Below are 17,221 nucleotides of genomic sequence, written 5' to 3' on the forward strand. Positions count from 1 at the left end.
ATATATATATATATATATATATATATATATATATATATATATATATATATATATATATATATATATATATATATATATATATATGAATATATGATGAATTGTGAAAACCTTGCGAGCACTGGATACCAATTCATAGCTGTTCATGTTCCTAAAAAATGTATGAATTCATACCATATAGTATAAAGTGTCCAGCTATGAATTGTCAAAAATTAGGTGAAGCCACACAGATGTCAAGCCCGAAGTTATAAAACATGTTTCCATGAATTTTGATGAAGAGATGCAGCTTATACTAATTGCCCTTGGTATGTAAAAAATAAAAAAATGCCACTGGAGAGAAATTACATGAATTCAGTTTACATGCAACAAGCAAAGGTCAAATCAACACAATAAAATAAAGGATCGTGAACCTTAGAGCAATCACAGAAGATGAACAGTACAGAGGGGAGTTGCACGTTTACACTGATGTACATTCAGCTAGACTCTCTACTGTGAAAGAGATTTTCAAGATAGCACTGGGAAGATCACTTTGGCAAAGAAAGCCAAGCCACGAAAACATTAGTACGCCATTGCTGTTACTGAAACGTACATTGTTTCTAGAGAACCCCAGAATTGGCACTTTAGTCTGCAGTTCACCACTGCATGTTCAGGCACACTAAAAACATATGCATATTTCATATTAAAAGGAAAGTGTTAAAATAGAAAACTAGAATATCTAAAAAGAAATCTATTAAAGCTGAGAACTGTGCAGTAAAAAGGAGAACAACAAGCACCCCACAATAGAATTTAAAAAAAAATGAAAATTATGAAAAGAAATAAATACATGGTATGTCTTATAAGAATTACACAAGAGCACCACCTAGTGGAGAAATTGCCCAAAGCAACGAAATGCTTAGTTTCAGGGTTGGAAAAGATGAATATTCTGTCAACAAATGAAGAAAGGCTGCAGAGATTTTTAGAACATGAGTACAAATTGAAAGTCTTATACCTTTCTGAAATATACTGGCACCTATACAGAGCAGCTGGTGAACAATTCAAAGGCATGTGCTCTATCCAGTTATTCCTGAGGATACCGCCAGCCAGTGTAACCAAGTCAGTTACATTCAACATACAGCTATTTTCAAGTATGTTAACATGTTGACTGTCAGCTGAGACTGAACCATATTGCTCAGAATGTATTATTCTGACAGTTTAGGAATCAAGCAGCTTGTGTACATAGCAGCCTGCTGACCATCTATGGGCGAAAAAAAAAAAAGGAGAGGGCTCATACCTTTGTAGAGTACTACAAGTTCATGAACGGCTATGTATTCCCTGCTAGGCTTGTACCTATTAACAGTACAGTAGTGTGAAAAAATATTTAAACCAGTTCATATTTTCTAAATAAATTACAGTACCAATGATTTTTTTTTCTTTTAAACCTCTATCTACATGTATACTGTATGTTCAAGCAGTGTGGAAATTCAGTGATATAATTTACATAAAACTATTTTACAGTTATTTAAGAAGCACGTATTCTTCTATAAAAAAAAAAATGAAAAAAAAAAACACTTCAGCTATTGAGAATCCTCTTGAGAGTTTGCTTGTTCTTCAATAACCTGCTTTACAATTTCAGCAAGTTTCAGACGGTCAACCTTGTCTGTAAATCCTTGTCCTGAAAAATAAAAAATAAAAATGTATTACTACAAGATTAGGACATTTTTGGCAAACATTTATCCCTTACAGAAAGGATAGCAATATTGATTTACTACAAATAATAAACTGACTTCTGGGTAAACTTCTCTTGGGGATCTTCCATAACAGCACCACTGTTTATATATTTTACCCAACTACATTGTACCAACTTGGACAGGAATGTCCTGCCCTTTCACATCACTTCAAATAACTATACAGACACAATACAATGTCCCAAAATGTATCACAGGGAGAAAATGATCTGCATGCTTTAACAGAAGACTTTGCACAGGGGAATATCAGCAAATAACAATTCTGTCTTTGCTGATGGGGAGAGCTTTAGTGTACCTTTGTTAACAGGGGAAGGTCAAATCAAACATGGAGAAGAACAAGGACTACAAAGAAATACAACTAGGCAAACTGAATTTTATGAAGCCCAACAATATCATAGCACTTTGGAAAAAGGAATATATACTATATATATATATATATATATATATATATATATATATATATATATATATACACACACACACACACACACACACACACACACACACACACACACACACATTGCATTATCAATCACACACACACATATATATATATATATATATACAGGGAGTGCAGAATTATTAGGCAAGTTGTATTTTTGAGGATTAATTTTATTATTGAACAACAACCATGTTCTCAATGAACCCAAAAAACTCATTAATATCAAAGCTGAATATTTTTGGAAGTAGTTTTTAGTTTGTTTTTAGTTTTAGCTATTTTAGGGGGATATCTGTGTGTGCAGGTGACTATTACTGTGCATAATTATTAGGCAACTTAACAAAAACAAAATATATACCCATTTAAATTATTTATTTTTACCAGTGAAACCAATATAACATCTCAACATTCACAAATGTACATTTCTGACATTCAAAAACAAAACAAAAACAAATTAGTGACCAATATAGCCACCTTTCTTTGCAAGGACACTCAAAAGCCTGCCATCCATGGATTCTGTCAGTGTTTTGATCTGTTCACCATCAACATTGCGTGCAGCAGCAACCACAGCCTCCCAGACACTGTTCAGAGAGGTGTACCGTTTTCCCTCCTTGTAAATCTCACATTTGATGATGGACCACAGGTTCTCAATGGGGTTCAAATCAGGTGAACAAGGAGGCCATGTCATTAGTTTTTCTTCTTTTATACCCTTTCTTGCCAGCCACGCTGTGGAGTACTTGGACGCGTGTGATGGTGCATTGTCCTGCATGAAAATCATGTTTTTCTTGAAGGATGCAGACTTCTTCCTGTACCACTGCTTGAAGAAGGTGTCTTCCAGAAACTGGCAGTAGGACTGGGAGTTGAGCTTGACTCCATCCTCAACCCGAAAAGGCCCCACAAGCTCATCTTTGATGATAACAGCCCAAACCAGTACTCCACCCCCACCTTGCTGGCGTCTGAGTCGGACTGGAGCTCTCTGCCCTTTACCAATCCAGCCACGGGCCCATCCATCTGGCCCATCAAGACTCGCTCTCATTTCATCAGTCCATAAAACCTTAGAAAAATCAGTCTTGAGATATTTCTTGGCCCAGTCTTGACGTTTCAGCTTGTGTGTCTTGTTCAGTGGTGGTCGTCTTTCAGCCTTTCTTACCTTGGCCATGTTCTCCGAGTATTGCACACCTTGTGCTTTTGGGCACTCCAGTGATGTTGCAGCTCTGAAATATGGCCAAACTGGTGGCAAGTGGCATCTTGGCAGCTGCACGCTTGACTTTTCTCAGTTCATGGGCAGTTATTTTGCGCCTTGGTTTTTCCACACGCTTCTTGCGACTCTGTTGACTATTTTGAATGAAACGCTTGATTGTTCGATGATCACGCTTCAGAAGCTTTGCAATTTTAAGAGTGCTGCATCCCTCTGCAAGATATCTCACTATTTTTGACTTTTCTGAGCCTGTCAAGTCCTTCTTTTGACCCATTTTGCCAAAGGAAAGGGAGTTGACTAATAATTATGCACACCTGATATAGGGTGTTGATGTCATTAGACCACACACCTTCTCATTACAGAGATGCACATCACCTAATATGCTTAATTGGTAGTAGGCTTTCGAGCCTATACAGCTTGGAGTAAGACAACATGCATAAAGAGGATGATGTGGTCAAAATACTAATTTGCCTAATAATTCTGCACTCCCTGTATATATAAAAAATGAATGAGCCTAGATCAGTGGTTTTCAATCTTGGTTTGCAGTTTAGGTTTTCAATCCCACCCAGGAAACTTTTTACGCATTTGTGTAGGGGTTTTGAAAGGTTGTGGCTTCTTCCCACAAAAAAATGAAAATATTTAGCCTAGCAGAATTTTTTATTTTCTCTTAAAATTGCCCTCCTAACATTTGTGTTGCTATAAAACTATGTTATGTTTATACCAGTCCCTCCATTAGAGAACAACATGTGTCCTAGTGTCTGTGCTTTATAAAAAAAAAAAAAATGCAGACATCTACCTGATCTCACAACGCCTCCTGGCGATCACGTGACTACTCGGCTCTCTCCTCCTTTCCTCCCCAGCTGACGTCAGTAGGAGTTCTCAGCCCTGCCCGATGGAGCCGTCAGACGGGGAGAGGAGAGAGCCGAGGAGTCACACTGGGAGGCTGTGAAATCAGGTAGAAATCTCCATTTTTTTTTTAATATAAAGCACAGACGCTAGGACACATGATGTTAACTAACAGAGGGGATGGTATAAACATAACATAGTGGCTTAACAACCACTTTAACCATTTGAGTTCATTCATGTAAAAATTTTTTTACATCCGATCCATATTTTTAAACATAGGGGTTTGAGCCATTCCAAAAAATGGATGTTGATGGAAGTGTATATAAATGGATGATCAACCATTTAAATCTGTTTTTCCATAGAGATGCATTGATGTCCATCTTTCACTTCTCAACAGACAAACAGTGCACATGTGTGAAAGGGGTCTAAGGCTCCATGCAAACTATAAGCTCAACAAAATGACAGAAAAACGCTGGATGAAAAATTAGCATTTTTGTGCCAGCTTTTAGCAGTGTTTAGAAGTAGCAAAGATGCATTTCTGGACAGCCGCACTCTTGAACAACAGTTGCCTTTATTTAAAATAGGAACAGCACTACAAGCCACAGCAATCAAATACTCGGACAGCTGACACGTTTCACACTATATCTAGTGTTCAGTCATAGCTGACTAGCACAATACCACATCACAAATGTATATTGCTCTCATAAAGTCACATGATGATAAACAGGGGTGGTGTAATGTGTCTAATTGGCTGATCAATTAAGAAGAAGCCTGATTAGAAGACCCCTGTGGATCTAATAAAGTGAAAATCAATTGTGAAAAATGAGAAATAAAACAAAACAAAAATAAATTAAGAGATGCGGTGTATAAAATAAGCAGATCAAAGTGTATATGTAAAAAATTGCTCATCAAATAAGCATATATAATGAGTGAAGATGACAATTAGAAAAATTAAAAATAAATGATGAGCAATTTTTTACACATACACTTTGATCCGCTTATTTTATGCACTGCATCTCTTAATTTATTTTTGTTTTGTTTTATTTCTCTTCTCATTTTTCACAATTGATTTTCACTTTTTTTTAGGTCCACAGGGGTCTTCTAATCAGGCTTCTTCTTAATTGATCAGCCAATTAGACACATTACACCACCCCTGTTTATCATCATGTGACTTTATGAGAGCAATATACATTTGTGATGTGGCATTGTGCTAGTCAGCTATGACTAAACATTAGATATAGTGTGAAATGCGTCAGATGTCCGAGTTTTTGATTGCTGTGGCTTGTAGTGCTGTCCCTATTTTAAATAAAGGCAACTGTTGTTCAAGAGTGCGGCTGTCCAGAAATACATCTTTGCTATTCCTGCCTTGCTGATTGCATTGTCTGCACCCGAGATCTGTGAGGTGGATTACTACCAAGGTCTCCACCTGGAGCGGCCATCTCTCCTTCCTCCAGTGTTTAGAAGTGTTAGCGTTCATTGAAATTTCCTGTAATGTGACTCATTCCTTTTCTTTTTCTGTTTAGTGCCTTAAAAAAAAAAAAAAAAAAAACTGGAAACCAGCTGTTAGCAGCATTCAGTGTTTTTAGTCCTGGAAAAGAAAAAAAAAAAGTTTTTCTGCTTTTAGAAGCTGAAGCTCCAAAAATGCTTCTAGACTAAAACATTGTGCATGGATACATAGGATAACACTATTTGTTTCTAGAAGCAGAACAAAAAAATGCTCAAAAGCTGCTGCTATGAGTGTTTAAAGCTTGTGTGCATAAAGCCTTGAGGTTTATTATAAATGTGGTGCAATTTCAGATCTTACCAGTAGGCAATGTTGAAGGCAACACGTAAAAGAGCAGAGACACTTCGTGTAGCATATAAATGTAAGATTTTAAATTGTAAATCCCCATACATTTGTTTTAAAAAAAAAGATCAGACGTCTTGGGAACACAGGTGAAAACTGCACAAGCATGCAGGAAAATAGACCTCACAAATAATAGTGTGCTGAAAGCAAATCAGATTGCTGCTGCCACAGAAAATTACAGAAATTACTGTGCAGGATTACGCAACCAGCAAGATTTTAAAATTATGCATGCCCGTTTCCTCTTTATGGATGTGAACAGCCATCTGACATATCTATATGTATGTGGACCACTTTCTGACCCAATAATGCAGTCATAAAATATCAAAGCTAAAAACATGGATACTGGGAACTGGTGTCCACATTGTACACAGTTATACCATTAAACAAGGCTTCAGTGGTTTATTTACTATGGTTTAGTCAACATACTGATGGTTTACTGAGTCACTGAAATTCATACAGAAGAATGACTCATTTACTAAGCTGTATTTATCAATAGCGTGGTTCTGTACACAAGCGGATACTTTACTAACAAAATGTAGATAAATAATCATTCTGCTATATGCATGGCCCTGTAAGGCCACGTGCACACTGGGCAGTCCGCATTGGTGCAGGAGATCCTGGTATTTTTGTGTGGGCAGAAGGCACAGGTGCACTGGGGCATCCAGCCCAGCTATTGAAAACCTGTAAAATTTGAGAAGTCTGCATCCCAGGAAAGTCTCCCCGAATGTATACTACCCTTAAATGAGTACTACTTAGCTTTCAGCCCCCAAGTTTTACAAGATGCATGCAGCAGAATAATTATTTGTCTGCGTTTATTACCAGCATTCATTTTCAATGGACTATATATACTGTAAACTGATGATTAAGAAAGTTTAGTAATCGAGGCTTTTGAGAAAGTCTTGTCAAGGAAGTGGCGTCAGACCAGTGGCGGTGCATCCATAGAAGGCGCAGAAGCACCGCCCCCTCTCTCCTGCACCACTCTATCACCAATAGATAGATTCATGCAATGCATGAATCTATCTATTGTCGCCGCTGCCGTCCCCTATTCAGGTGTCCGGCCCCTTGTCGAGCATCTGAATTACAGCTTTTTTTGGCAGCGCCCGATTAGAGCCGTCGGCTCCAATAGGTGTCCCGATTAGAGCCATAGGCTGTAATAGGCTTCCAAACTGGTAAAAAGCGGGCGCAATGCTGTACGTTCGCTGTTTACACAGTGTTGTGTTAGGGAAGCGAATAAATCGCTTCCCTAACACTGACCCACCTCTCAGTAATCAGGTGCTCGGGTCTGGTTACCCTGTCACCTGATTGCCTCAAGCGACAGGCGCTGTGATTGGATGCTTATCAGGTGTCCAATCAAAGCAGAGGACAGGAGGAGGATGGGAGAAGACACGGAGGACTCGGAGCGTGGAGGACAGCGCCAAGACAGGTAAGTGCCGGGCAGGTGCCGGGCACACTGGCTACGCTTGATGTTTTTTTTTTTTCAGTTTGTTTGCGCCCCCCAAAATTTTGGAGCACCATCGACCACTGCGTCAGACACAAAAACGGAAATAGCAAGTCCACCATCTTTGTTTTACCCATATGTGAATTTTACCGGTAAGTGCTCAATTTTATTTAATAAAAGGGGTTTACCAGTTGCTACACTAAGAGACCGTTTTGTTTATAAACTTCCATGGAGATATTTCAACGCTACCTGGGTGACTGGGAGAGGGGTCCAAGGAGGAGAAAGATTAATGAATGCTTGCCTAGAGATCTTATGCAGTATATGGGTCATTACATTGAATCCATTCCTGTGGGAGGGGAACAAAGCGGTGGATTGTGATAGCGATGTTATGTATGCACTAGTGGTGTTAATGTGGATTGGATGCCACACTTTTTGATTGCAAGTGAGCACAATTGTACACTTTTTCTGTGGTTATGGTTATTGTTGTTTTAGGCCCATTATTCTCTCTGAGAGGATATCTGGAATAGATTATTTCCTGATGGAATGAACAAGGTGGAGAGCGACATCTAGTGGTCAATAATATATGCCTTTTAAGACCCATTTAAACTGGAAGGGTCTAATCCAGGCATGTCCAAAGTCCGGCCCGCGGGCCAATCGCGGCCCACGTACAGGGGTCAGATGGCCCGCCTGGTAATTTTGACATGTATATATTTTGTTGCCTTCAACGAATCCCCAGGGCCACAAAAGATATATATGCTGGCTGCCTTGGAGGGAACGGGATGAGTGCCATACATACAGGAGAGGAGTTTTCCCTGTTTACATGGCGTCCTATGTAAAAGGAAGTCCCGTCTCCAGCACTGCCATTGGACCACTGTCCTGTCTATCATAGGAGGCGGGACTTTCTATTAAAGAGGCCGTCGAGAAAACAGGAGTTTCTCCTATATGTCTGTTGGTGCTCGTCCCTCCGAGACTGCAGATGGCAATGGAGTGCTGCATTCATAGCAACGGTGGGTGCTCCACTCATGCCAACGGTGGGTGCTGCATTTATGGCACTTGTGAGGCTGCAGATGGGCACTGACACTGACCCTTATTTTGCTTTACAGTTTAAAAATTTAAAGGGGTTGTAAAGGTAAAAAAAAAAAAAAAATTCTCAGAAGAAATAAGGACATTTAAAAGCAAAATGGAAGGATGAGGTAAGTGAAGGAGCACTGCACTAATGTAAAGGAAGCTATTTAGGAAAAACACTTTTTACCTTTACAACCCCTTTAAGCTTTATTCCTCAAACTACCTTTGTAAAGTGAAGGTGCGTGTTATACGCCAATAAATACGGTATATCCAAATAACATGCCCAAGCTCATCTCTTCACCACACACAGCCACAAAGGAAAGAGAATTTTTGTTGGGCAGTGTATTAGTCCTCGGACGAACACACTTTTAATGGTTTAAAGAATGTCAGGCAAAATGGTCGGCCCTCACGCATGTTCACTTCATCAAATCTGTCCCTCTTTGAAAAAAGTTTGGACACCCCTGGTCTAATCATTTGGTGAGAGTTCCCTATTATCGTTGTTTTCACTGAAGACACAAGTATTTTGCACCAAGTATAAACATTTGGGTTTATTTGTTTTTGGTAAACTTTACACACTGGGAGAAGAGTGTGATTACAACTGGTCCAGTCAGTCTTTGTGGGGAGAGATAGCAATTTTAGAGTATGTGAGGGAGAAGGCATAGTCCAAAACTCCAGTTTGTAGCCCAAAGAAATGACACTCAACCTCAACACCTGACAATTCTTGGAATCAGTAGGCCCACAAGGCCAAAAGACACCCCACCCCCCCTTCCCAACTCCGACACGTTGGGGCACCCCATAACGGAGAAGAGGGCTTGTAGCCAGACTTAGCTGGCTTGGAGGTTAATGTCTTCAAATGAAAGCGTTTTAGACTTTGGAGCTGGAGGCCTGAGAGGGTCTTTTTTTTCTTGTCTGGGAAGTAAAAGGTCTACCAGCAGATGCACATGCTTTTTTTCTGGGGGAGAAGAGTGCTCTCATACCCCATGATCTCCTTGATGTGCCACCTCCCAAAGGAAGGACCACAAAAAAAATGGATGGCCAAGGAGGTTCATCCTAACGAACTGGTGAAGCATATATGCAAATAGTGTAAGATAAGGCACCAGGTAAAAGCTCAAGATGGCGGTGAAAGGAGGTTTCCATTAAGTTGCAGTTGAAGTATGGGCAAAGCTTTTTTGGATCACAGGAGTGCAGCTCGTCGACAGCTGTTGACCGACATCACTCAGCCAGTCCAGGCTGGGGAAAGATCCCTACTTTACAGTCGAGATCCACCCAGATGCATGGATCAACAGCTGGCTCAGCCTCTCAGTTTCGCCACTGGGAGACCGACCCAGCCACTCCCTACCCCCCCCCCCCAGCGGAGGAGCAGAGAGCCATTGACGGACAGTCACAGCTCTCTGCTCAGAGCAGAGGGGAGAACTGAGAGATTAGCAGTGTTTGATTGCTCAGTTCTCACTGCAAAGGTGGTGGGACAGATGCAGAATCTTATCAATGCTGCCTAGGAGTATAATCCACCTAGGAGGAGTATGAGGTTTGTATAAAAAACATACTTCTCTTTTAAAGTCTTGGGCCATGCAAAACAAAACAAAAAAACAAAAAACAAACACTCTTCTCTTTTAAAGTCTTGGGGCATGCACAGCAAGAATCTCTGGAAGATGGCCATGGAGGCCACTGCAGACTGCCTAACCCCCACCCAAGGAATAGACGGCCTTAAGAGAGCCTGTAACCTTTAATCTGCTGGGTCTCTGAACTCTGGATTATGCTCCACAGAGACCGTTAGTGTTTTGTTAAGACAGGAAATTGTTCGGTCCATCTGTTTTAAGAGAAAGGAGCTTCTCCGGATGAGTCCAGTCACTGTACAAGACATGCGCTAAGAGCAAGTGGACCAAGAAAGTCTTAGCAGGTTTGGGCAATTTTAGGGATCCCATTCTGTGCAGATTCAGGCTGCTTTAACGCTAAATAAAAATAGAAAATGGTACCTCATCCCCAGGCAGTGTATCCTCAGCAAAGGCAAACACAGAGACCAACACAGGAGGGGAGAATAAAGGGGCTCATTAGTGACACCTGCAATCAACGGGTTAAATTATAATAAGTTAAAATAAGCCTGCTGCTGCTAATCGTTTTTTCGACTGAACTTGATTAAACGATCTTCTGGGGACGCCGATACACTAATTGAAATTCAGTTGGTTTTGCTGAACCACCCAAATTTCGATCTGTCTGTCTGTGGCCAACTTCACACAGGCAACACAGACACTTAAAAAGAGAAGTATTAGAAACATTTAAGACCACATCAGATTCACTTTAAGATAAAGATGGCTGACAAAATTTCATAATTTACCATTCCAGCTAAAACCTTGCAATGTGTCTCTCAGTAATTTACAGTCTCTGTTGTATTCCCAGGCGTCGTGTACAACTTCATTTAATTTTTCGTCTTCATTTTCTCCTGTAAAAAGAAAACAAAAACTGAATGTCTTAGTTTAAAGTTTTTTGTTTGCATCTGCAGGGATTGGGGGGACTTTGGGTTAGCAGACCGCACAATCGGGTCCTTAAAGTGGAATAAAACTCTGTAGATCACAATCAAAGAACCCCATAACCTTAATCTCAAATATAAACATGCTTACTAGATACTCTGTACAGCATATTATTATTATTATATATTATAATTATATATTAAGGATTCATACTGTGTTTTCTCATGTAGCATTTCAATGCACTTGTATGATGCCACACAATAGTCCTACAGCAATATCTATGGAAGGAAAAGCTTTAGGAGGATGTGAATACACTCTACATCAATAAAGGTACTTATAAGCTTGCTGATGGGTCAAAGTGTAAAAGAGTCCAATTCAGTTTTAAATGATTATTGAACACCAATCCACAGATGTATGTCACTGTAACAAATATAGAAACGTATTAGTAGACAAGTGCAATTACTGCAGTAAACATGCATTGATGATAGCAAACACTTTCCATAACTCGGAAGTAGAGGCAATGGAGGCAGATTTGTTTTCCTTTGGATTTCACAAGCTGACACTATAAAAGGACATGCTAGGATATCTGTGATTTACAGAGTATTCCGCTCTCTGGGAAAACAAAAATCTGGGAGAACTATGGGCGATAGGGAAAATTAAGGAGTGGGATAGGTATAGAATAGGCCGTCTTGCCCAAACATATGAGAATAGGATACTGAAATTGTTTCAGGAACAGAATGCAGTTTAAAGAAAAGGCACTAGAATGGAGCGTGATCCCTCTTAGCAAGGTAATCAATGTGAGCACATCTAAAAGGGATTAATATCCAATCTATACCCACATATATGTACGCGGGCCTTGAATGGGAGGTGGGAGGACTTGGCCTATATTGGAATTAGGCCCATTAGTGTCATTGTCCCCCCCCCCCCCCCCCAACAGAGTGTTGCATCTATTTTTACTACACAGAGTGTATTATATCCCCTAAAATGCTGTTTTTATTTGGACAGAGACTAGATGCCAACTGTCCAAAATGTAGAGACACAGGAGGGGATCTCATACATATGGTGTGGAGGTGCCCAAAGTTACACCAGCATTGGAAAGAGGTCCTTGACATTATAAATCTATACATATTTTGGACATTATTGAATCTAGAGGGAAAGGTATGTGTGCAGGGTTATGTGGAGGGGGACCCCAGTTACATACAGTGCTTAGATGCTTGATTCAAGCAAGGAAACGGATTGCTCAAAGATGGTTGTCAGTAGCCCCCCCAACCTGTAGGAAATGGACTCAGATCATGAATGAAACAAAAAACAAAACAAAAAAAATGCATTGAAAGTGTTAATATGGGGCCTGTCATTGCGTAAAGGCAAAGCCAACCTTATGAGTAAAGCAACCCATGCTTGTCCCCAATATCTTGCAGGACACAGCAGAGCTTGAACTGCTTGTTCTCAGCAGTCAAATGCAGCAGGGTCTCTTTCCCTGGTGCATGCACAGTATGCACTCTTTAGCAGCAGATAGAGATAGGGAAAGAGAGCACACACTCTGCATGTGCGGCTTTAGAAAAAGAAGTGTGCTGCTGTGATGCTGAGAGTGAGTGTCCAAGATATGTGTCTCAGGAAGCCAAGAGGGACAAGCAATGGTAAACAAGAAGAAGACTCTCTCAAACGGGACTGTTGGAAAAGAAAACTTTCATTCAATAAGCTGCATCAGTGATCAGTGCATTCTGTCAGTGGAGGAGTCCCCACTGTAAGAATACAACAGCACTGCAGGGAGGATTCCTGCATTCACCTCACTTGTGTGTATGGGAGAGTTTGTCTTTTTCCGATCAGCACAGCAGCCGATTTAAAAAAAAAAAAAAAAAAAAAAAAAAAAAAGAAATGAGGAGTGTACGGCCAGCTTAAAGCGGGAGTTCACCCATTTGTTAAATTTTTTTTTTTCTCCCCTTAGCTTCCTGCTCGTTCGGTCTAGGGGAATCGGCTATTTGTATTAAAATATGAGCAGTACTTACCCGTTTTCGAGCTGCATCTTCTTCCGTCGCTTCCGGGTATGGGTCTTCGGGAGCGGGCGTTCCTTCTTGATTGACATTCTTCCGAGAGGCTTCCGACGGTCGCATCCATCGCGTCACTCGTAGCCGAAAGAAGCCGAACGCCGGTGCGGCTCTATACTGCGCCTGCGCACAGACGTTCGGCTTCTTTCGGAAAATCGTGACGCGATGGATGCGACCGTCGGAAGCCTCTCGGAAGACTGTCAATCAAGAAGGAACGCCCATTCCCGAAGCCCATACCCGGAAGCGACGGAGAGGATGCATCTCGTAAACGGGTAAGTACTGCACATATTTTAAAACAAATAGCCGATTCCCCTAGACAAAACGAGCAGGAATCTAAGGGGAAAAAGTGCCCTCTAAGGGTGAACCCCCGCTTTAAGAATTTCTGGACAATCTAAGGCTGGCCATGGATGAGTCTGTTTTTTTTTCAGGTTGGAAAGAAGAAAAAACAGTGTGGAGACAGAGTGTAAAAAATCTATTTTGTACTCTTTTGAAACCTTGTTTAACCCATAGGTCTGAGATCCTGAGGAACGCAAAGTGTAACAGATGTCCCACCACTCTTAAAAGTGAAGGAGCCCCTTCATTGCAAAGGCAACTTTAGAGTAGATTTGTGTTCCAAGTCTTGCGCCAACAGGAAGGGCTTAATTTGGTGTCTAACAGGCAGCTTCAGCTATTCACGCTTTTAGCCATAACATTTTCCACATATGGCAGAGAAATTAAAAACATTATGGAAATGTGTGTTTTTACTCGTCCAGGGCATCAACACGAAAAAGGTAGAGTGGAAGGCAATATTTGTAAGTGTTCCACCAAAACACAGTCCTCTAAAACAGGATGCTGTTGGCTGTTCATTGCCTTAATCCAGTGTTTCTCAATTCCAGTCCTCAGGCCCCCCCAACAGGTCAGGTTTTCAGGATTTCCCTCAGATGAAAAGGCTGTGGTGATTACTAAGGCAGTGAAACTGATCAAATCACCTGTGCAAAATAATGGAAATCCTGAAAACCTGACCTGTTGGGGGGGCCTGAGGACTGGAATTGAGAAACAGTGCCTTAATCTAATTAACTGCAGTTTGACAAACAGAAATTGCAGCGGCAGCTGGTTGCAGGGCCAGATCTGCAAGAGTAAAAGAGAGCCTTAATAGAATTTCAAATTTTCTGCATGCTGAATCGTTAAATGAAGGGACATCGTCTATGAGGACAATAAAATGTTTGTTTAGGACATCTGGGTCTACCACTGGAACAGTCCACTTTTTGTGAACTCTTTTCAATGGATATAGCTTGGCAATGATTATCAGAATGGTGAAAATCTTTATAGGTGTACCCCAATTGTCATTAAATGCCCAGTCTATATGCTCATCGATGGGGAATATGTTTTCTCTTAGTGAGTGAGTGAGTGAAAAACTTATATAGCGCTACACATGAGAACTGAATCGCCTCTTAGTACTTAGAAGAGCACAACGGAGACAGAGGAGAATAAAGTGCAACTACACTGAGGCTTTTGTGCACGGCAGAAGTGAGCATATCTACATTGGCAAGCATTTTGTGCAAAGCCAAGTTTAAACACCCGAAGAGTAAATAAACTCAAATACACCCCCAGCTTCCTGGCAGATCTACCTAAAAATGAATGTTATTCAGGAGACACTTATAGAAGTGTATTGCAAGTAATGGAGATATTATTGGTCTCTGTATGGTTCCAGGCTTCAGCTGTCACTTTGGGCATACCCCTGGAGGGGTTTTCAGGGTCTGGGAACCATAGGAAAAGACGAGGGCCCCGAATCTGTCTAGCACCCTCCTGCTAACTACACTTGTTGCACTCTGTGTCAAGGTAAGCGCCTAAGCGGGTTCCAATGCCCAAAGCAACATTACAGGCCGTATCCACAACGTGAGGTCTGGGTATGGCACTCAAAATACAGAGGTTATAACGATCCGGATAACTGCTTCCATTGTTAAAGTAGAAGGTAGTGAAGAGTTCATTGAAGGAGGACATTATTTTAACATAAACTTAACTGCTTTTTGGAGTCTAAGCAGTAATACTTTATAGCATTTATTTTTCTTATATTTTGTCAGGACATTAATTACAAGCACCCTGCACTTCATTGTGGTATTACACAAATATATTGAATATTGGTTTACAACAATAGGGGAAATATATTAATTCCAATGTGATTGACAGGTATATATATATATATATATATATATATATATATATATATATATATATATATATATATATATATATATATATATATATATATATATATATATATATACACATATACATACATACATATATATATATATACATACATACATACATACATACACACACACACACACACTTAATGTGTCCCCTTAAAAGTTTTATACTAAAGCTGACCATAGACCAACTGCTGGGTCGAGACATTTTCCAACATATTATCTTAAAAGAAGTTGATCAAACCATTGACTTCTACCTCACACTGATCAAAATTCAGATCCATCTATGACCATCTTTAATATTCCAATGAATGCAGAATAAAATCTTCAATCCCTTGAAGAGCTACGGACGCTGCTGTCATCCAACACTTCTGGATGTGTTGAACAATGCGTCACCTACTGGTTGCTGTGGTTCCTACTCCCCGCAGTTATGTCATTGTGTTCCATGGGCTTTATATTATTATACTAGTATCAGTACCGATACTGAGCCCGATACTTTTTTGTTTTGTTTTCAGAGAGAGAGAGCGGGCCGAGAGCGGAGCAGTGCAGTCCTCAAAGAGAAAGCCAAGACCTCCCTTCCGCCGCCGCCTAGTTGATCAGCGCGGGGAACAATACAGCTTTCATTTGAATAGCTGTGTGTTCCCCCGCCGCGCCTCGTCATATATAGCCCCTCCCCCTTGTCCGGGCACTTTGATAGACAGATCACCTGTCCCAGGATTGGATGGGTGATCTGTCTATCAAAGTGCCCGGACAAGGGGGAGGGGCTATATATGACGAGGCGCGACGGGGGAACACACAGCTATTCAAATGAAAGCAGTAATATTCCCCGCGCTGATCAACTAGGTGGTGGGGGCTTGGCTTTCTCTTGGGGGACAAGGCTGCATTTGTGGGGACATGTTTTAAAAAAAGTATCGGTATTCGGTATCGGCGAGTACATGAAAAAAAGTATCAGTACTTGTACTCGGTCCTAAAAAAGTGGTATCGGGACAACCCTACTTTATATTATACCAATAGGGAATTCAATTACTTTATACCTGGATACCTTCAATCTAATGAGCTGGCAATTGGCTTTAAGAATAGATAAACTACTACGCTAGTATAAATCAAATACATTTACAAAAAGCAAACTTTTTAAAAACAAACATTCTCAACTTTCTACAGAATGGTGCTCCAAGGCGGAGTTCACAGTGGCATTAACACCCCTCAAACACCTATGCACAAGATATAATCACGCTATGAAAACATGAAGCCTCATGTTGAGTCAGGAGGAGTTTGAAGCCTTTCAACGCCTCCTATTCAAGTCTATGGTAACACTTAGCAAACGCTCTGGCAGGCGTTTTCCCGCATTGTCGCGGCCTGTTAAAAGTTTGTTTCTGTCACTTTCCATTGTGGAGCAGTTTTAACAAGCCCCAACGCTCATCAAACGCCACAAAACCATGCATAGGGCATTTGGGAAGCATTTTTAACGCTTGTAAAACGCCCCATTCTAAAGCTCATTGGCGCCTGTCTGACGTTTGTTGAACGTCAGAAATGTTGTCAAGTATGAATAAGCCCTAAAGAAGATGAGGGTGCCTGAAATTCATGCTAAGCAACAATTTGGCACGTCATTGAAGCCCACCATTTGCTTTAAATAGATGGATGGTAATTTACCTTCTTGTGGTAAAATACATTGCGCAATCACATCCCGCAGTTTTTCCACCGCAATATTGGAATCTTCACCATTCTCTGCATCTTGGATATAAACATTTTCCTTGGGTTTTGTCCTGTGAATAAAAACATGTCAAACAAAGTCTCATTATTCTTTTGCTAATGTCACTGGGTTTTTGTTCAGAGCTGTGTCACACTGAAAAAAAGCAAGTGAAAAAGAACTAAACCCCCAAAAAAGTGATCTGCATGGTCCCAACCTTTTTTTTCGATCAAGGCTCCCTTTAACCACTTTCCGATCGCCCACCGCAGTTTTACTGCAGCA

General features: G+C 40.6%; 1 protein-coding gene across 1 annotated transcript in view; it reads right to left on the reverse strand.

The window, feature by feature from the left end:
- Window positions 1–338: 338 nt before the first annotated feature.
- Window positions 339–17,221, reverse strand: part of MAPKAPK5 (MAPK activated protein kinase 5) — an 85,276-nt gene continuing 68,393 nt past the window's right edge. The window contains exons 12-14 of the mRNA XM_040346302.1: window positions 16,903–17,015; window positions 10,886–10,990; window positions 339–1,648 (exon numbers count right to left, since the gene is read on the reverse strand). Coding sequence (XP_040202236.1) covers window positions 1,551–1,648; window positions 10,886–10,990; window positions 16,903–17,015 — 316 coding nt within the window. The 3' untranslated portion in view covers window positions 339–1,550. The remainder of the gene's footprint in view (window positions 1,649–10,885; window positions 10,991–16,902; window positions 17,016–17,221) is intronic.

This window comes from Rana temporaria, chromosome 1 (assembly GCF_905171775.1).
Source record: "Rana temporaria chromosome 1, aRanTem1.1, whole genome shotgun sequence".
NCBI lineage: Eukaryota > Metazoa > Chordata > Amphibia > Anura > Ranidae > Rana > Rana temporaria.